Source organism: Dermacentor variabilis, chromosome 1 (assembly GCF_050947875.1).
Source record: "Dermacentor variabilis isolate Ectoservices chromosome 1, ASM5094787v1, whole genome shotgun sequence".
Lineage (NCBI taxonomy): Eukaryota > Metazoa > Arthropoda > Arachnida > Ixodida > Ixodidae > Dermacentor > Dermacentor variabilis.
In genome coordinates, this window is record NC_134568.1 from 22053429 (window position 1) to 22075087 (window position 21659).

Genomic DNA, 21659 nt, shown 5'->3' on the forward strand with positions numbered 1-21659 from the left:
TTAAGCGGCACAATGAGGCCAGGGGAAGGGGGCACACGCGGGGAGAGGGAGCCACACTCCGTACTGCGACGCTAAGACGCGCGCGTGGTGGCAACACGCGCCTTGTTAGTGCCGCGCAAAGCGTTCGCGCACGGGCGGGCGGTTCGCGACGGATATGGAAACTTTGTCGGCCGGAATTCTTTTGAATAATGAGCCGTAAGCCTCGATACGGCGACTCCCTCTTTTTCCTCGCCGTGTTCGCTGTTTCGCTCGTGCGTTCCTCCTCGCCCAAAGTGCCCGAGGATGTCAGAATCCCGCGCACACGCGCCAACGGTTGCAGTGAAATCAGGCGCATTTTTCTTGCCGTCGTTGTTTCGATTCGCGTGTCATTGGGAGCGTGCGGAGGAGCGCGTGGGGAAGGTGGGTTGCCGGAATACAGCTGCGGCGAAAGGGTTGATACATGCGGGCGTGCACGCCTGCTAGCAGTATGAGGCTTATAATAGATGCCGAACGCTGGAGGAAGAGCGAAGCGGTTTGGGGGTAACGAGAACGGTGTACAGCGCGCCGATGACGCCGACTATAGAGTGAGAGTATCGGAGGAGAGTGAAGTAGGAGGGGGGAGGGGGGCCGTTGAGAGTGGGAGAGGAAGGAGCTGGTTCGCAGAAAGTAAACCACAAAGAAGAGATAAAGAGCCAGCGTGGAGAGAAATGGGTGAAGGAAAGCGTGTCTACAGTAGAGGGTGCTGCCGGCCTACTCCCTTGTCGGAGTTGAGCCAAGCTCTTCCAGACATAGCCTGCGAAGTGCACAGGGAGTGAGCGCGGCGAGGGCTCGAAGGCGACTATCCGCCCGATGCGTTTTAGCCAGAGGCAGAGACACAAGAGACCAGTTGGGCAAATAAAGAAACAGAGCAAAGGGCGACAGCAGCCTACAGCTATAGAGCACGAAACAGCCAGCGGCAACAAACAAGGTTGCGGAGCGAGCCCGCCAAGAGGAGGGATCACTGGCAAGGAGGGGAAAAAAAGGTGCAGGGGCGGTTATTTATCACTTGTCTCGGGATTTAATAAAGCGGCGACCACGGGACGCGGTCCGGGCTCGCTCCGCGTCGCGCGATCGGCTCCCGGCACCGCGGATAATGTCGCGAAATTAATATGGAGCTCACGCGGCGTGGTTGCGCCGAGACCCGCGTGCGGCGCGGTCGCAGCTCCGTGAAAAACCGGGAACACCGGAGGAAAAGGGAGGCGCTAAATGAAAGCAGGCGCCTAAAGGAAAGAGAAGCGGCCAGGCGAGGGAACGCGGAGGAAGCGAGCGGCATTCCTGGGCGAAGGCGCGGGTGTCCGCGCGGAAGGCCGTTCGTTGGCGCATTCGGTCGCGGTTTTTCCAAGGGAAAAGCGGAGGCGGGTGTCGCGGTAGAGAATCGAGGCGTTACGTCGGCTGCTTTGCTTTTTCGCTCCGTGCGCGCGAGTCGGTAGACTCTGGGCGTCGTCGATGCCCAGGGCGGAAGAGGCGGCCCGGGCTTTTTCGGCGAAACCGGCGGGCTTCCCCCAGCGTGAAATGCGGCCCGCGTGCGCGCTTCGGTGCGCGATCGCTATACGACGCGCGGCGCCTCTCGACGCACCTGGCGGCGGCGTGGCTTTTCTCGAAGGCGGTGCCGTGTTGCGCCTCGGCTCGCTACCGGAGAGCGCGCGCTCGGACAGCCGACAAACAAAATAGCGCCGGTCGCTGAGGGAAAAGCCAAAGAAGCCGGGGCGCGTTGGCGCGTGTGCGTTGGCGGTGTGAAAAGTTTGGGGCGGAAAGGGGGGGGAGGGGAAGAAGGAGGAAGGACACCGCTCGGTCCGCCTGGGAGTCCTGCGTGTAAAAGGGTGGAAGAAGAAGTCCGCGAACCCCGTCGTTTCCTGTGGCGGTGATTTATGGGGCCCATTTATCTTTGATTGGGGTTAGGCACTGCTGCTCTAGGCGTCCTTTCGCTTTTTTTTTCTCTCTTCTTTTTACCGTTACATTATGCGAAATGTCTGTCGCGCCGAGCCAACGTTATTGCGGTGAAGAAGTCGAGGTGGTGTGAGCGGGGGCTACTTACGATACGTGACGAGGTCGAAACTCGGGCGACAGCTTCCAGTAGCTGCGCCGGTCGCCGAGTTTCGTGTTCTTGACTTGTCGCAGAAAAAAGGGCAGAACCCGCAGGCGGAACCTAAGAAAGTAAGACAGCGCTCAGAAATTCTTGTTCCGCACAGCATCGCCTTCAGCTGTAGGTGGTGCTTTTTTTTGATGAGATGAATGCCGAATGTTGTACTCAGTTGTGTGACAGGTGCTCAGCAATTAATGACTTGTGACACACCCGAAAAAAGACTGGCATGCATGGGCCGTCACTAATTTTGGCAAGAAGGCACAGTGTTAAAAAATATTAAATTATGGGGTTTTACGTGCCAAAACCACAATCTGATTATGAGGCATACCATAGTGGGGGACTCCGGAAATTTGGACCACCTGGGCTTCTTTAAGGTGCACCTAAATATAAGCACAAAGGGTGTTTTCGCATTTCGCCCCCAACGAAATGCGGCCGCCGTGGCCGGGATATCGAAGGAATTTCTGTCATGTTGCGGTGACATAAGAACTCCGGGTTACAAAACGAATTACCGACATTACAAATCGTATTTTTTTCTTTCTTTATTTCTGTCTTCGTTTTTTCCTCTCTCTCTCTGTCGCTATAATGACGCGGCTTGCTGTAAAGAAAACAGGTTCCACAAAAAAGACATCTGTAACGCAACACTTCCGACACCTAAAATTGTGCGGTGTCGTTTTACATATACCAACTCGGCTAACAACTGCACCTTTTTCGCGGTAACGCGTAGCCTACAGCGCGAAAGATAATAATAATAATAATATTTGGGGTTTTACGTGCCAAAACCACTTTCTGATTATGAGGCACGCCGTAGTGGAGGACTCCGGAAATTTTGACCACCTGGGGTTCTTTAACGTGCACCTAAAGCTAAGCACACGGGTGTTTTCGCATTTCGCCCCCATCGAAATGCGGCCGCCGTGGCCGGGATTCGATCCCGCGACCTCGTGCTCAGCAGCCCAACACCATAGCCACTGAGCAACCACGGCGGGTACGCGCGAAAGATACAAGGACGACAGAAGAGCAGTTTTGCAGTTTTGCTTGTTAGACGGCATAGGACTGAAGGCCACTTGGGACATAAATTTCCACTTGTCGATGGTCGAATTGTGGAACTTTTCAGCCCGCGTTCAAACTTAGGCGCTCGGATCTTCCTATACGCACATTCAAACACACCGCAATCACTGCGCGCTGCCACCAACGAGACGACCGAATCGAGTTTTCTTTGAGGCTGCGTACGAACTTTTTTTAAAAATAAATTTCGCGTCACTTTCAAATAATATTTTGGGAATTAAAAAAGAAAGCATGTAAGAAGGGACCACTCAAGAACTATGCTCTTTGTTGGGGTTACCATATGACCCAAGCTGAAAGGATGCACTGAGAACATAGAGACAAGCCTCAGCTTCTTTATCCTGTAGAGTGATAGAAGGCTGGCTGACGCATGCGCCTGAGTTCACATGCATGAAGTAGGCCTCTACAATCTCGCGGTTAGTTTGATGCATATTTTTATACAGTATTTCCGTTTGTTCAAACATGGGTTTGCATGAGCAAACTCTACAATGCGCGGCCAGATTCGAACCTGTTTCATTCCTGATCGTACCTTGGTGCTCCCTAAGGCGGATGTTAAGGCAGCGTCCAGTCTGCCCAAAGTACATTTTGCCGCACGAAAGTGCGGCAAAATGTACTTTGGGCAGACGGCAAAATGCGTCAGCCAGCCTTCTATCACTCTACAGGATAAAGAAGCGGATTTCTTGAATGGCAAGATAGGCTAACACCCTTGTAAGCGTCATTTTACACTTGTTTACATTTTCTGTATATTATAGTCCGTTACTTGAAATAATAAACCAGTTGTTAGTCTGCGCTCGTGTTGTGTACTTCCTCTTGTCCTTCGTCCGGATTGCGCTGCCCACCCATAGGAACATGTTCAATCACCAACTCGCCCAGCTTGCCGTCTTACCTCAGCTAGGTGGCAAGTTACGCGATACTTCGCATCGAATGGCCGTCTGCCGTGCGGTGCGTTTGCCATTCTGTCTTTCCGGAGTAACGCAAAGCACTGTGGGGGGGGGGGGAGGCGCTACTTATAGAGAGGCTTCCAGAAGCCGATCTCCAGGCGACGTACGCCACCAGTGTCGCTCCAAGGTAATATTGCTCCACGGTGCGAGTTTCTTCCGGCTGTGTCAAAGCGCTCGCTGAAGCAAACGCGCACAGAAGCAAACGCAGCCGTGGCACTCCAGTAGCAGCTGAACTGGACTTAAACTAGGTATTATGATTATATCAATGAAATACTTCCCGCTCCAATAGCATTTTCTAGTTTTTTAACGTATGTCGGCTTAGCAAACGGCCTGGTGTTAATCCCCCATCCTCTTCTGTGCAGGTTCGTGAGACGTTGGCCAAAGAAACGGGGCTCAGCGTGCGAATTGTCCAAGTGTGGTTTCAAAACCAAAGAGCGAAGGTAAGACGCGTTCTTTTATGTCTCATTGCATCACGTACCATCGAAAGGATGGCCCGCGCGTTTATCTATTACGAGAACGATCACTAACGGCGTACTGATGTCTTGAAACAAGAACGTGCTTGGAACTACGCTTAATTTAGGAGGCGCGTATTCGTCTCCCTAGCATATGTGTCGTAGTTTGTTCGTGCTGCTAAAGGGAAATTAAAAAGAAAAGGTCTGCCTGTCGACTAATCCTTGATGCAATTATTTTTTTCTTCCTTCCTTGATCCAAGCGCACAAACTCATGCGACACAAACGACGTGCAAAATAAAACTCTTGCTTGGGCTAGTTGGCTCATGCTTGTAGTAGTAAAGGCAAGGCGCAGAAGACCAGGACTCAAGAAGAACACGACAAGAACGACAGGCGCCGGTCCTGTCGTTTGTGTTCTTCTTCTTGAGTCCTGGTCTTCTGCGCCTTGCCTTTACTACTTCAAGACGTGCAAAGAGTGCTGACATTGCGACTAAAATGAAATTGTGTCGATGTGTAAGTAACATTTGAACATCGTCTTGGGCAACAACCTGCATACTGAGGTATGAATGTTGTAGAGAGCAGCTCGAATGAGCTACATCGCTGAATTGATGTATAGGAGCCTTCTGTTTCATTTTATCCTCCCAGGATAAAAGGTCCTCAGTCTACTGATTATTGCTAAGCTCAAGTAAGGCTCCTCAAAGAAACGTAGTATTTGAATGGTGGCCAAGCTACATATACGTCGCTAGAAGAACTGATTATTTTATTCTAGTAATATCGTGGAGGCATACAATTCAGATGGGTAGGCGAAATATCCCGTAATCAAAAGAGGCAAACCAATGATTAAGAAATTCTGCGCGGGCGGCGACAGCAATGGCGAAAATCTCGTTAGTCGAGCCACTGATAGCTAATTCGTTGACAATCATAGCTCTGTGAAAATTTGATTCGTGTATATAGCGAAGCAGTTGTCATTGGCATTTACATTGTGACGAGTGCTACATACGTGCGTATGCATGCAAGCAGCCGGACAGACATTACCTGTACTCAAGGTAAAACGCGAGGAGTTCGCCTTACTTGTGCAGCATTACTTGTACAGGCGCATTACTTATTCAGCAGGGAGTTCGTGCTCGCAAAGCAATCTATTATTTTGCGCACAATGCCATCGCAAGGCGAAGTGTCTATGATGTGGATTGTACAATAACAAGCCCGACTTCAGCTGTGGCCTGATAAGCCCGCGTCCGGTGTCGGCCATGTCGCATCATGCTGAACCTTATGTCAGTTTTGGTGGCATTATCGCGAAATTAGCGAACGTAATAGTGTAGTATTTGAACTTAAACCTTATCAAGCATTTGACGTCGGGAGATGCTTCACGCGCTTGACCGAGTGGAGAAGAAAATGTGCTGAATTATCAGATAATTACATTTTACAAAGTATTATCAATTCTAAATCGTCTTCAGAGAATTACCAGTAATAATATGCTATATTTTATCATGAACTATACCTTCCGTAACCAGCGTGGTGTACCAAAGCCGTCTTCAAGTTCCCAACAGACTGTGCGAAGTAGACGAACAGACCACAATTATATCCACGGGGATCATTTTTATGTCTCGTGGAATTTTTAAACATCGCCTGTGGCAGATAGAATAATTGTTGTACTTGAGCTGGACTATTCGAAGAGGCGGACATTACTAGCACGAGAAATCGAATAACGTATTCAACAAATTACCAAAAATTAACGAATTATCTTCTTAATTAATTACTTCACGGCATCTATTGCAATTTACGAGTTGTAGGCGGATAGCTGGCAGGACGTATCCACTCGAGGTGAATTTCCAGGATGGCACAAGTGTCGAGATATTATTTCCCAAAGCGTGGAACGAAATGCATGGGCGTTCCAGTTACTTTTGTGCTTCACTGTATAAAATAGCGTTTTGATAAAAAATTAAGTGAAACAACAGTGCATTTTTACAGCAAGTTTGATGGTGCATATCTCCAAGCTGGCGTCATTCTGCAAATTCATTCCAAGTGGGTACGCCTTACGAATTCAGCGGCTACAATTCGTAAATTGCAATATGTGTCATTCATTCAGAAGATAATTTGTGGATTTTTGTAATTAGTTGAAGATGTGTTTCGATTTCTCTGGCAAGTCATGTCCGCCTCTCAGCTGAAGGACTAGAATTGTGTTATCTGCAGCAGGCTCTCATCAAAAATTCCATAAAATTTAAAAATGATCACGCTGTACGATATAGGCAGCACAGATGCGCCTGTTTATGAAAAAATCGAGCTTGTCATATGACTTCAGCACAGCCGGTATGTATAATTTGGCGTCCAAATACTCAATTTATATATATATATATATATATATATGATGTGGGGTGAAGCTCAACAATGAGAAAGCTCGGACAAGGAAGCTGATATGAGCTCCCAATATTATATGCTATGCACGATACCGCTGAAGTCGGTGATACTGTTTCAGTGGGTTATGTTGAGGTCAGAGTCAAGAAAAGTTCAAGTTGATTCACACTGAAAAAAAAAAATAAAGCAAAACAAACTGAGCTGCAGGCTAGCAAGCATATGTACCTACGCTTGATCACAGTACAGGCGCCTGCATCAAGATACACGGTTTTCAAAGCCATGCTACGAACCCTCACAACACTGCTGTTGACCAGCAGACACGCTCTCTACGTAATCGGGATACTACATTCGGTTCCCTCCCCGCTTGAAGCACTTACCATGGTTCACACCCGTGAAAACTGCCTCCGGCAGGATACACGCGATTTTACCCCACCGTAGGTCCGCTGCCTCCCCCGCCATCTTTCTAGAGCGCAGGAAGCATTGCTTAAGTGGCTGCGAGCCGCGGTGGTCCTTGGCACAGGCTGCGCCCTGTACTTGTAGCCAGCCGCGTGCTCCATTGGGCGCACAACGTCCCAACGAACCCCATCCAGTCTCGAAAACAGAGTCTCACCGCCTAAAATGAGCTTATCCAGCCTTACAACCGTAATGCACCTATTTTCTTCTGAATGCCGTTCCTGTACAGATTGCCACACCAGTTATGACTGCTGGGTATGCGATAACAGATGGCATTAAACAGACCTTCCAATCACTTTCCATAGAGGAAGCGCCAATAGTGACGGCACACTAGGAAGGATCAAAGACAGGACAAAGCGCCTTGTCCTGTCTTTGTTCCTTCCTAATGTGCCGTCACTATTGGCGCTTCATCTATTGAAAGCTATGCACCAACTAGCCCCATAACGTGTTTTACTTCCAATCACACATAACACATGCCTTACAGCATATGTGTAAAACATTCTGCGGTATAAGAGCAATAAGGAAAGCATAAATATTCTACTCAAGATCGCTGGCTGACCTTTGTTCATCTCGATTATTTTCGCTTAAGCTTTGCTCCTTGCATTACGCAAGCGTAAGCTGTCGGAAAGCTAGTTTTAGGAACGATAGTCCGTAAAATTCTGCTCGCGCATGAGGTTTCAATGCGAACACTCCACTGCATGGCAATTCCATGTTAGTTTTTTTTAAATTAAAGATATTCAAGGAGAGGTTGGTGCCTATGTGTGGCGCTGGCTACTTCTCTTTTCTTACGTGATAGTTATCGTCCGAGCGTTGTCAACAATCACCAAACTGGACTAATAAACGCATGAACGAACATTCAAGTACGAAGTCTCAGTACTGCAATATAAATAAATGTGCGCGCAACAGAAGAGTTCAGATGGCATAAATACTCACAAAACCGAAATGTTCCCACGCAGCATATAAGTTCACACAGCATAAATGTTCATAAAACCAAGACGTTCTCACAAAATCTGTTGGCCACTTGAATTCCGCACTCTAAATTCAACAAATACAAATGCTATGTGAACACGAAGACACAATTAACATGTAATTAATGGTGACTGTTAATAATAACATTGTGAGCAATAACTATGGTATTACTTATTATTTTTGTGATTTTTCCAAAAATCGTACTAAGGCGCGCAGTGATGGTTCGAAGTTTTTCTGTTGGCCAAGGACCTAAAATTTTTCCTAAGGATAGTGGCCGTCTACCCAAGCCATGTGGTTCAAGAAAGGTTCTGGCATCTCAGTTCCTTTCTTTCTGCTGATAAACTAAACGAATTCCTTCCTCTTGGTGCGCAGTTAAAGAAGATCCAGCGCAAGCAGCAGCAACAGCAACAGCAGCAGCAGCAGAGCCAGCAGAACGCGGGGGGAGACAGCTCGGGCAGCGAGATGGCCTCCTCCACCAAGGACTCCAAGAAGAGCGACGATGGCCGCCAGTCGGCCTCGCCTGCCGACCTCAGCTGTGAGTTATCCGATGAGCACGAGAACTTCATTCTCTCTGAACGCGCTGCACAGTAACGAGCACCACAGAACGCCCTCTATATATAGGAACCAGAACCATGGTTAATCGCAACAGTCGCAAGAGTCGATGTAAGTGCAGATGCACCGACGTATGTATAACCCTCCACAATAATGGCGCAACTGGAGCAACTGTAGTCGCTCCAACTTTTGCGAGACTGAGCCATCTGGATATACACACCCTTTAAAGGGACCGACAACTTATGTTTAAGGACCTAGTTTATTATGGCGCAAGGCGAAGCTAACCCTCGGTAGTGCTTATACGTGCAGTGGTTACTACCAAAATAGCGTGGATATTTCGTAAGCACAATGTTTCGATCTGAGCAGCCTCTGAAGAAGTGAGAGTCCCTCCTCCTCCAGAATCGCTGAGAAGGGAGAGCGCTGTCGATAGCCCGCCTCGCAAATTGTGAAAGCCGCCCATCGTTCTGTTTTCACAGGAGTGAGAGTAATGTAAGTTAACCACCTGGCATTTTAATCTTTTCAACCACTTTTGAAAATAAAAAGTTAATACGATAAGTTCGCGTTGTTTTACAGACCTTTCTTATATCTGTACTACGTTTTTCCTAAAGTACACGCCTACGTCATCGCTAGCTGGCCCCCGTTGTCTTTGTTCTGTCGATAGACGAGCCAAGCCATCTCATCGAAAAGGAACGACAAGCGCCACTTTTCTACTCTACAAACGAATGCCTATCTGCGCAATGTACGTTAGAAAAGCTTATAACAGAAAAAAGTGTACTGCATTTCAATACTAATAGAAAGACCAGGAACCGCGTACGCTAAAAGAAGGTCACGTGATAGGCCTCTCATGCATCTTCATGATTTTGCCGCTTGGGGCGCCAAAGGTAATTTTTCGCGACTTTTAGTGAAGAATTAAAAATACAAATCCATGTTAAATGAGAAAAGCATCGCTCGTTTTAGTCACTACGATAGGCAATCTTTCCATCAGCGGGGTTATCTCGACTCATGTGCTGAGCGGTTGTCTGTCCCTTTAAATATTTTTTTTTTTTACAGTGAAGCTGTTTATGGGGGGGGGGGGGGGGGCATTGATCATTGCATTGCGTACTCCTGAGGGAGCAGCTGCCTACTGCAAGGGCCAGCCAGGGTTGGCTCGTAGGGCCGACCCCGAGCTGCGCGCCAGAGATGCCAAGTTTAAACGGCAGCGCCGGGTGGTCGATCCCGAAGTGCGTGCGAGACGCGGAAATCGACCTCGTCTCGGTTGTAACACTCGGCGCAACTAACACAGCTTCGCTGTTCGACCATCTTCACAGACTGGAAGGGGCGGTGATTTTTTTTGTTCTGGTTACGAGAAGGCATAGTAAAAAGTCTCAAAAGTCCGTCGAATGTGTTCACAAGGTCCAACTCCTAGTGAGTAAAAGGGAGACAGTAAAAGGTCATTTCTTCCTTCTACATAACTTTTTATGCGATTTTACGGGCCAAAACCACTTTTTGATTATGAGGCACGCCGCAGCGGGGGCCTCCGGAAATCTTGAACACCTAGGGTTCCTTAACGTGCACCTGAATCTAAGTACGCGGGTGTTTTCGCCCCCATCTAAATGTGGCCGCAGTATCCGGGATTCGATCCCGCGACCTCGTGCTCAGCAGCCAACACCATAGCCACTAAGCAACTACGGCGGGTTTCTACATAACTTGTGACTCACTGCTCCATACAACCGAAACACCACGCATCGAAGTGGAATCTTTTGTAAAACGCAGCATTATATTAATTGATGTTTCAGTATACTGAGAATTACAAGCACGAGTTAGTGGCACATATTGTTGAGAAGACTAATTCTAGCTCCACGTTATACCGTGCCAAGCTACTGAGGAAATATATATATTTACGCTCTTATTACCTTTCTTAGTAGTTACTACAAAGCTGTTCTAAGAATTTACAGTTGTTGTTCCTGGGAATAGGCAGGGCATTTAAATTTTCGCCACATCATGCTTGCAAGGCACGCGATGCTGCAAGCATGATGTGGCATTTGCCTACCAAAACATTTGCCTACCATTCTACACGCAAACGCTCGTGCCGGCGACGCATCCACTTTTTCACGTTATTTACGGAGTTCAGCTTTCTGGGGATTTGTTTCCGAAATTTACTTTTGCTTGGGTCGTTTGACTTAAATGTGACTGACACTAATGCATAGTCATGTACGCGGTTCGCTTCATTGCTAAAAAAAAAAAATGCTCCCTCACTTGTGTTATTTCTACATGCCTTAGACGTGTTAATCAGCGAATCACTGCTACTGCTGTTCTCAAGCTTACCTTTACGATTTAAACAATATTGCGTAGGATACCGATTTTGTGTCAGTGACAAAAACCCATGCCACAAAGAAAGCGTGAGAAATAGTCTTCAGGATAAGGTATTCCTGGTTGCGAAAAAAAAAAAAAACGAGTAGCGGATGTCGGACGTAGCAGTGGGGCAGTATTCTGGCGACGAAGTCGTTAAACGCGAGACGGTCCCTCTAAACACACGGCGGGTGAAGGGGTGAGTGCGATAACGAAGGCTATATTAAGAGGGACCTTTAACTCGGGGTAAACATCGATTTTCCTACTTATACACAATGGGAAACGCAGATTTGCTCTGATTAGATAGCTGCCAAGCCAAACTGAATTACATGTGTTCCATTCGAGAGACACAAATTCTGCAGGCTGATGAAAGCAAAATCTCGATTTATAGCGTCAAAGCTTCGCTTAAGTGGAAGTAGCCTATAACTACTTGTTGCATATTTGACTCCATTTTCGAGGACTGTGGCATTCTCCGAATCGAATACGTCCACTCTGATTGGTCCCACGAGAGGCAAACGTATTCCATTGGGGAGTGCGATAATTCTTGGAAACGGAGCTAAAAATATGAGGCTAGGAGTTACTCCACACATAGATGAGCTAATGAAGTTCAGTGTTTGACGGAAGCCCGTCTGGTCGGGATGAAACATGGTTAAAAGGTTAACAAAAACCCGGGGCACTTCGCCGACCAAATAAAGATTTAAAAGAAAAGAAGACGTTTCGGCTCCCACACGGGAGCCTTGTTCACAGTAAACAAAAGTGCTCGAGCAGCTCGCTTAAATAGTCTAGAACACGTGACGCAGGCAGCGCGCATACACTGACGGCAGATTGCCATCGCTCCTGTTCAGAGTGTGTGGCGTAGTCTGTGAACAAGGCTCCCGTGTGGGAGCCGAAACGTCTTCTTTTCTTTTAAATCTTTATTTGGTCGGCGAAGTGCCCCGGGTTTTTGTTAACCTTTTAACCATAGATGAGCTAGTTGCCATGCAACGCTCCATTCTTTCTTTATAGTGAAGGAGCAGCAGGTTCTTGTTCACGACACTCGTTTTCAAGAGACACCAACGTCTTTTTTCTTTTTTTTTTCAGCTCCGCCCTTCTCGAGGCTAGGCCTTCTCGAAACGTCTGCCGTAGGTTCTCCGTACCATCTGCAACCACTCCCTTACGGTACGCATCACGACGGTAAGCGACTACGTCTATAGACACACACGCACTTTGCGAAAGACCGAAGAAACGCTTGAGCAAGCGTTTGTTCGCGAAACGCAACACTGTATTTCGCGCTCCAAGCCATGGCTTGAAATTGAAGTGGCTCAAAAGAGAATAATTGTTTAGCTTACTTTTAGTTTTACCGTTCTTATCTTGCTTTATTTTTTGCCCTAGTCGTCTCGCGCGTAATGGGCTCTCTATAGGCGCAGTCGTTAGTAATAAAAGCGGAGTGAGGCTCTGTTCGATGATCTCAGCAAACTCTTAGAGATTGCATTTTCCGAATCAGTTTTCTTAGGACTGTTTTGTATCAGGTGGTGTGAACACTCCCACTATGTAGAGCCCATTCTCTACGTGCTGCTCTGCACGTTCACGAGCGGCGACTGTTGCGGCTATCTGCCCTATACTGGGTTTAGGCCGTGAGGCAAGCCATGCCGTACGACGTACTCGCATTCCAAAGGAACACAGACTAAAGAATCCTGCCCTGTTATTGCGTGCGGGAACGCTAGGTCACTTGGTACTCCGGCGACTAGGTATCAGTTGGGAGCAGCCTTCACTATCAGATATGTTCAGTGGCGCTACGCAACGGCATCTTCTTGCCACTTGTTTGCTGCTTCGGTGACCGCCTCTCATAAGATTAGTAGCGCCGTCGCACGGCATATCGGCGAAGTTTTTATAAGGGACACTAAAGGCAAACATTGAATCAGTCTAGATCATTAGATTACCCTTCTTAAAAGTACGCAAAATTGGTTTTATTCTGTGAGGTGGCTTAGTTGCAGATAAAATCGCGACTTTGTCTGCCACGCAATGATTCGGCAATTCAAATCACCCGCGACGAACGGGGTTATACTTACGTAGAAACCCTACGCTGTGGCGGCGATCTCGGAGGTCACGCTCTGCTGTGCGCTACCGCCTGCTTTGAGTCAGATGCCCGCACGAAGAGGGTGCCCCACTCCTGCAAATAGCGCCGACAGAGCGGTGAGTCTTTCTGTAGGAAGATCGAATGATATTAGTGATACTTCATTTTCTTTCTTCTTGAAGGCAACCTCATTCAATTTTTATTGCCAGTAGTTGGCTACAGTTCACCAATCATAAATGTGACCTATTGCGTTACGGGAGCTGGTATCGTATCTTAACAATGGCAGAGCAAATCCTACCTTACGTTTAGGCCATTTTATAGCTTAGAAATTTTCTATATTGGAAAATTGGATATTTTAGATATTTGCCTTTTATGACCCTCCATGGCTCCAGGACTTCGTTTTGTGTTTCGCAAGAGAGATTTTTTTTTTCGACATGCAGAAGGATCGCGGCTGCTTCCACAGTAAAAGATTCAAATGGGGAAGAGGGGAAAATGGCGAGACGTACACTGCTGATTTGTGTACACATACACGGTAGCGGACGAAAGACAACCGACATCATATACCCATGGTGCCAAAGTTTTGATATACAGCCACTCAAACCTTTCAGAGCGCGGTAGCCATTAGAAAAAAGAAAAAGAAAAGAAAAATCTAAACCTGTTTGCTCCGCAGCCTCTAAGTCTAGCACGAAGTCAATAATTGGAGAATACACTTTATGCAGTACCGTGTGCAATCTACCCGGTGCGCCCTCTACCTTTCACCTGAAGCCTTTCCGTGCTGGCAAAAAAAAAAAAAAATTAGATGCGGTAGAATTTGCATACTCTCGCCCAGATTTCCGACTCATACTCATCATACAGCCTCAAGGTTGTATGATGAGTATGATGATGATGTTGATCGCGTTTATTGGCATCCTTTTTGAAAGGGGGCGGGGACAAATACTCCCTAGCCTGCTTGATTTAATCAGGTTTTACTGCATCTTTCAACGTGTACGCAGCGACACCTGGTGCCTCACACCGCAGTCGCCTCTCGCTGGTAGTCACGACAGCCACCCACGCTCTCGTTAAAGGGCCCCTGAAACGGCTCGGACAAATCTTGTACATGCGTAGGGTACAGTTAAAGTTAATCATTCGCACCACAGTTTGTGTGAAGCGTCTCATATTAAGAGAGCTACGGACGGTTACAAGTTACCCTCCTCCACAGTCATGTATTTTCTCCTCAACTCGTTCGCCGAGTAATCGGCACTAAGCTCCGCCTTCACTGGCTCTGCGTCACGATGGCACGCCGTGTCGTCGACTTCCGGTTCTCTAGGATAGAGCGCGCGAGGCCTCTCCAAACTCTTCGCCAGCTGCGTGACAGTCGACCTCAAGCGAGAGCTATCAAAGCAGCGTGCGTTGCTAGCATTCTGTCGCAGCGCCGAACGTGTCTGGTATTCCGGTAACCACAGGCGAACTGGGCGTTTCGACAGATGGCTGGAGGCATAAACTCAAGCTGATGAAGGAACTTTAGCATAGACGTACGTGAGCGGCCTGATCGGTCGGCACGGTCTAGCCAGTTGTTGGCGCAGAGCTTAAGAGGAAGCTTTAGCTCGAGTGCTCCTATCTAAATGCATGTAAAAGGAGAATTCGTTTTTCTCGGCAACCACTGCACCAAATTTAAAGAGGTTTAGTGCATTTAAAAGAAAAACGTAAGATCTAGTGACTGTTGGTTTCGAATTTTCGCTCTAAGTCCTCAATTTTTTATTAAAAATTGGCAAAAATAAAAAAAAAAGATTCAGAAAACGAAATTATCATGTTTACAACTATCTAACTACGCAACGAAAAACGATACCACAATTCTGTGAATTGCATCTAATAGTACATCTAAAGCGGACAAAATTCATTTGTTACAGAGGAATATTAAAAAATTTTAGTAATATGGAAATACAGCTTTTGCAGAACCCTTGTAAACAACGTAACAAATTCACATAAGATATAAATTGACATATTGAATTTGTTCGCTTTGAATGATCTAATTGATGCCGTTTACAGAACCGCGACAACTGTTCTTGATGCAGAGCTATTAATTCGTAAACTTCGTGCTTCTATTATTTTCAGACCTTCAAATTGTTGAAAATCTTTTTAAGAAAATTCAGGCCCTAAATCTAAATTCCACTTCCAACAGTCACTAGAACTTAACTTTCTTTTTCAAATGCAACAAATTTCATTAATATCGGTCCAGGGGTTATCTCAGAAAAACGTTTTTGCGTTTTACATGTATTTGAATAGGCCGCGTCGGAGTTGGGCCCGAGCTAAAGGTTCCTCTTTACCAGCCAAACAAAGCGCTAATATTGCTCTAACCAAGTGTAAACATTTTAAACATTTACAAAAACAACGTGTTGATGAGTACACTCCTGTGAAATATTTACGCCAGCAGCAAAGAAGCATACATTTCGTTACTGCTACTGTGTATGGTTGACCTCTGTGCCACCAGATGGCTTCACCGTGCACACCATTCACATTTGCGCTTCTGCTCATCCCGTTAAAGGGCACGGTCAAATGGGCAGGCCCTGTCCCCTTGCGGTTGCATTCACCCGAATACCGGACTCGCGAAACTCTATTGCGGTAGTAATCTTCCGGTGTAAACTGAAGTTGCAAACGCGCAAATCCTGGCGCCGATCGGATAGCGGCAGTCCGATGCGCTGCAGCCAGTCCGCTCGTCTGCTGCCTTGCAGAGGGACACGATGTCGCAGCTTGACATATTGCCAGTCGCTACGTTTGTAGTCCGCAACGCAACAAATTCGAATCATAGTGCTCGCGAAAAGAGTGAAACCGACTCTGACCGCGGAGCTCTCGTCAAGATGGAGCACGTTGTAACACAAGGAGACGACGCTTGCTGTGGGCCGGAAGGGCTTAAGTGTAGTGAGAAGTTGTTCTTGTGCATTCTCTTTCTGTTACTTTCTTTTTATAGAAACAAATTAACCAACGTTCCAACTATTACGAACATGATTTGTTCACCATAAAGGTGGAAAAATTATCGATGACGCGCCCTGGGCAGCCAATCGTATATCTCGCCCTACAGACGTCAATTGAGTGATTTACGTCATATGGGTAGGGGCGGCTGAAAATTCCGCCCAGCGGTGTGCTGCGATCGGCAACGATGTACATATTTAAAAGCTTATAATAAATTACACGCTTTACGCGGAGCACTTAGATGGGTCAAAATAATGATCAGGAGGACCTACTCTAACGACTCAGTACGTTTTTTACAAAATTGTCAAAATCGTTTCACGGTCCTTTTAATATTGGGTTTCGAAGGAAAGGAGTGAGGCTGTGATACGGGCACTCTACCATTACTCTCCAGCCGCACTGCGTTGCTTCCCAAAATACGGAGAGAGACGTTCTTCTGTAACCTTACGCGCAGCAACATGTGTCCTGTGTATGTCTTCTTGTGTTGCCTTGTCGCTATTTTCACTAGTTGCACTGTGCACCAACTCGCCTAGAAAACGGTTCTTATGAAACTTATAGGCAAAGGTATAGACAAAATCCTATAGGCGTTTGTCTTCAACCTTCTCTCAATGGATATTTGTAACGCCAGCGATAGAAACACGGTCAACCAATGGAAATCACTAAATTGAAGGAAATATTATTTCAACAGAAATGCGTCATATATGCGGCAGACACCACGATGGATGAGTCCGCGTCTTTGTCAAGGTGGTCTTGTCACCATTGTGGACGTGGTTAGCGTGGCCATTCTTGTAAAATTAGCTTTTACGGTTATTGGAGACTTTTAGCGTGTCCGCTATTCCAGCAAACGGCGGTGTTTGGGGGGGATTGCCGGGTGGGCGTGGCATAAACTTGAGCGGCCGGAGCGGTGCAGCCGCCTGGTGGTGTAGAGCTCAACCAGGCCAACACAGAGCTGAAATTGCAGTAAGCTACTGCATTCTCCTTCGCTGCTGGTGCAAATTTTCGGCAGCGGCGCAATTGTCCACACGATTACGCCGCTGTCGAGAATTTACACCAGCAGTTAAGCAGAATATAGTAATTGGCTCTGTGTTTGTGTGGTTGAGCTTTGCACTAACAGCTGGTGCCACCAGTCTGACCGGTCACCTTTATTTACGCCCCGCTGACCCGGCAACCCGCCCGCGCTTGCCGGAATACCGGACGCACTGAAATTCTCTATTGTTTCGATAAATTTCCCTGCACTAGGCAAAGAAAGCTATTTCAATATTCACAGCGTTTCTAACTATACTGTTCGAACTTTCCTTCTTCTTTATTTTTTGCTGAAGGTTCCTACTATGGGCCGACGCATGTCGACCCGACGTACCTCAAGTCGGAGATCTCGATGGAGAGCGAGACGTCCTTGAGCGGCCTCGAAGACGTACTGATCGGGGCCGGGAGCGGCGGCGGTCAGCCTCCTCCTCCGCTATCGGACGCCATGTTTGCCTCGTCGGCCGTGAATCCCATCGACAAGCTGTACTCGATGCAGACCTCCTACTTCAGCAACAACGAGTGCGAGTGCCTGGGCGGCTCCAACTGACGGTGCCAGGGCGCCGCCGCCGCGCCGCGCCGCCACCGCAGGCAGCAGCAGCAGCAGCAGCAGCAGGGCAGCCAAAGCTACTCCGCCGCCGCCGCAGTCAGACAGTAATGCTGCCTTGTCCAGCATTGTAACAGCACATACACGCGCTGGGCCATGCGCTGCGTAAACTTTGAACGGGAGGGGACTGCGGACGGGGTAGTGTATGCACTGCACCTTTTCAACGGCAATTCGATGCACGATGCCTGACACGCTGTATATGATATTGGCGGGCGAAACAAACACGGTACTCGTAAGTACGAGCACTTGGGCAGGAAGAGGGAGTCCCGGAAAGGTCCCTTGTTCTTTTTCTTGTTTTTCCTTTCTTCTTTTGCACCATTGAGCAGAAGCTGGCAGAGTGACCGCCATATACGCTGCCACAACGTAGACCTGTATGCAAGGGGATCGAGTGTAATATACCTGTATCATTTCCCGCGTGCTGAGCGTATTGCAGTCACTATTCAGAATGTGTGTTCGGTTTCGGATAGTAAGCAGCTGATCTCATATCGATTATTTTCATTGCATGACCATCGGTAGAATCAAGCTTCTGTGTGTTTAGAGCACAGATAAATCTCTTTGTTCTGGATGGTCCTCAAAACCACACAATATACTTCTAGCATACCTCTCACCCCTCCCTTTATTTCTGCCACCAGAAAAGAGGCCTCTCTTTAGTGGCGTTGTGGAGGGGGGATGCTGGGCGACCTCATATTTGCAAATATTACAGCGAATGTGCAGCCAATCAGGCAAGGTGCACATGTTTATAACTACTTTCGGCGAACGTACGTTGAAAAGGTGTATGATGAACGTGGCGGAAACGAAGCGATAGCTGACATCAGGGAATGCAGCGGCGAGATGAAGGAAGTGACAGTACGAGGCCATGCTGCTGAAGGTTGAGGTCTTGTTAACTATTGATATTGACATTGCTTGCAGCTCAGTAACTGCGCTTTATCAATCAGGAACTGATCCTGGTGGCTACAGTCTCGTGCACAAGCTACGGCAGTCGTTGAGTAACAAGCACAACAACTATATCATTGGTAGTTAATATGATCGTTTGATATGATATGATCGTATACCTGCTTGGTTATCGAAGAAAGTATCGAAAAAGTACAGCGCACCAGCGAAAAATAGGAGTCCGTGTGGCCATAGAAATGAGTGTAAAGAACAATGGCTGTATGACGCCAAGGCTTGCTTTGGTTGGTTTACATCAGCAGGTAAATTAGACCTTGATGATAGAGATATAACGTGACGCTCATACGCTCAGAGAGTGATGCACGACGTAAAGTTCATTATTAACGTTCATTATTAAAATCTGAATTCGCAGGTTCTGTTTTCTGAACGCGCTCTAAAAATAAACCTCCGAAGAAAATCTTCGAATTTCCAGTTCAGTTTTGTGCCATCGCCAGCGCCTCTATCACGCTCCTTGGCGAATCGTTTGATCATCTCACGTGGTGACTCGTACTGTCCCATATTTCTCTATACTGCGCTGACTTCCCCGTGTTACAAGACTGAACAATAAATGCAGTAGTAAAACATGCGGCAACAGGTTCCACGACTTGTTGACCATCTGGTTACCGGAACCGAAGGAGGTGCGCCGGTTCAGAGCACCAGATTGCATTATTAGATTCATCTGTCGCCGGTTTCTGTTAGCAATAGATATATTCTGTCACTGCCGGTGAAAGTTTTTTTCATAACCGAGCGCTACTCAGACACGCGCGCAGTTCTTTTTGCGGGCTCTGTTTTGCTCGTTTTATTTGCTTCTTGCCTGTCGCGTCCGACCGCTTCATTTCCGCCCCGTACCGCTTCCGTGGTGCCGCCGCGCCTCAAGCGGTGGCCACATGTAAGCTTGTACACCGCACCCACGAGTCCCCCTAGCGCGGAAACTTTACAAAGCGGCGCTCGTGTTTGCGCAGTGCTGCCATCGATCGCTGCCACCGTGCGCATGTGCACGCGTGCTTGTGGAACTGCGACTGTGCGTATCTGTGCGTGAGTTCTTGTCTACTGTATACGTTATGAAGCGGCTTGAACGAGTCGGGGAACCTTGCTTTCCACAAAACACACACGAGCACTTGTTCAGCGCGTGCGGGCGATCAACCCTGTGGAGTGCACCTTTTCGCCAAAGACACAGCAGCGACGCAGTTCCCCGGTGATCTCAGCTGCGTGCCATGGTTCCGAAAACGCGCGAATACAGTTTGGGGGAGGGGGGCTACCTACCACTCCGAATGTCGTTTCTTCCTTGCCTTAAGAAAGGCTGTGGCCATGAAAGCCTGAGTTCAAGCGCCATTATTTTAAATCTTACTTTTCTATCATGACGAATTTCACTGAGGTATGTGCATTACAGCCAAACGCATAGGCATGTTGAAAGCTCTCACACTTGTTGATTTGAGCTCAGTTGAAGACGTAACCGTGTGCGGCAATGTGACATGTCGCATCTGCTCCGGATCAGAAGAATGATGAAACGCACTATCAGTTCCTACAGAACAGGCATGGCGCCGTTTTCGAGAATATTTATATCGGATCAAAGGCGGACATAATTCACCAGTTTCACAACTCCTTAGGAAATTGCGATGTCATGTGGGACGAACAGTTTGTTCTTTTGCCTTCATTTACAATGCCTTAAGGCCTAAAGAAATTTTTTGTTTCCCCAAAGACTGTCGTATTCGGGATTTTTTCCAAAACTCCGACAAATGCCAGGACCTTATTGTTCACGGCTATAAAAGAATTTGGGACCTAGACAACAATTTAACTTTTTAGGAAATTCCTCTTTCAGTCAACACTCAAAGCAGCGGCCGGCCACTACCATCGACCACTTGGTTACCAAGACATTTGATTCTTAACCGACATGTGATTTGTCAAGAAAGCAGTTACGGAAAACTATCTGGTTAGTTCAGATCAAACGTTTCTTCCTCAATACAGCCCAACTGTGCCAACGAAAACGTGTTTCATAATTGGCGCTGCTCAGCTAGACCTGACTTTTCCGCTTGTAATGCTCGTTTTGAAAGCGTTTAGGTTCATGAATTGCCATCAAGCATGATATCGCGGTAGCCCAGGCACTCATAGAACAACAATCGGGTGTTTACAGCCTTCCATCTATCAAAATTAAGGCCGCATTACCATGCGGCATTATTTTTTTCGAACGGTGCTGCAGTCAAGGGTGACAAGGTGTGCTCCAAGTCAGTATCTTTAAAGGCTAGCGGAGCTTTAAGCAGGGTCGAAGGCTTCCTCATCACGGCTTCACTCCTGATAGTTTGTCCTTTGAGGAAACCGCATAAAAGAAAAACAAGGCTGTTCACTGTGCTGGCTGTCAGGCTGCTCTTTTTTATCTTTCGTTGGCTTCATTGCTCTGCGAATATTGTTGTAAGCCCCGGGCTTACAGCGAATACGCGCATATGTAGCTATCAATAACCGATACAAAATGTGACAGTTTCAAAAACTGACAACCAGCTGAGTATCTGCTTCTGGTGGTCGATGATGTGCTACGTTATATACCTGTGCGAAACAACTGTTGAGATCTGAAGTTATCCCCAGACTGAGGTTGTTTCCGAAAGACCAATTCAGGTGACTTCACACTGCGAGAAAGTGCAGTCGAATTGAGAACGTCGGGTTGTTAATATCTGAAGTTCACTTCCTTTGTCTCTAGTGGACTTCACGTTAGCTGCCAAGAAATATTGTCACAATGACAATATATACCTCCGCGGGATGTCACTTTGTTGAAAAACAAGATAGACTCAATCCCCCTTTCGTTTTTGTAGCGTCACAACGACAGAGCGATATTCATTGCTATTTTTTTATCACTGCATAGCAGCATTGAACAACCACTGATTTTTCTTTCACGATGTTCTTGTTTGTTAGTTTG

The 21659-nt window shown here is 47.3% G+C and overlaps 1 protein-coding gene across 1 annotated transcript in view; it reads left to right on the forward strand.

Moving 5' to 3' along the window:
* LOC142575771 (LIM homeobox transcription factor 1-beta-like) overlaps positions 1 to 21398 on the forward strand; it is a 248658-nt gene extending 227260 nt beyond the window's left edge. Inside the window, exons 6-9 of the mRNA XM_075685405.1 lie at positions 4464 to 4541; positions 8697 to 8859; positions 12285 to 12377; positions 17520 to 21398. Coding sequence (XP_075541520.1) covers positions 4464 to 4541; positions 8697 to 8859; positions 12285 to 12377; positions 17520 to 17770 — 585 coding nt within the window. The 3' untranslated portion in view covers positions 17771 to 21398. The remainder of the gene's footprint in view (positions 1 to 4463; positions 4542 to 8696; positions 8860 to 12284; positions 12378 to 17519) is intronic.
* Positions 21399 to 21659: the final 261 nt, after the last annotated feature.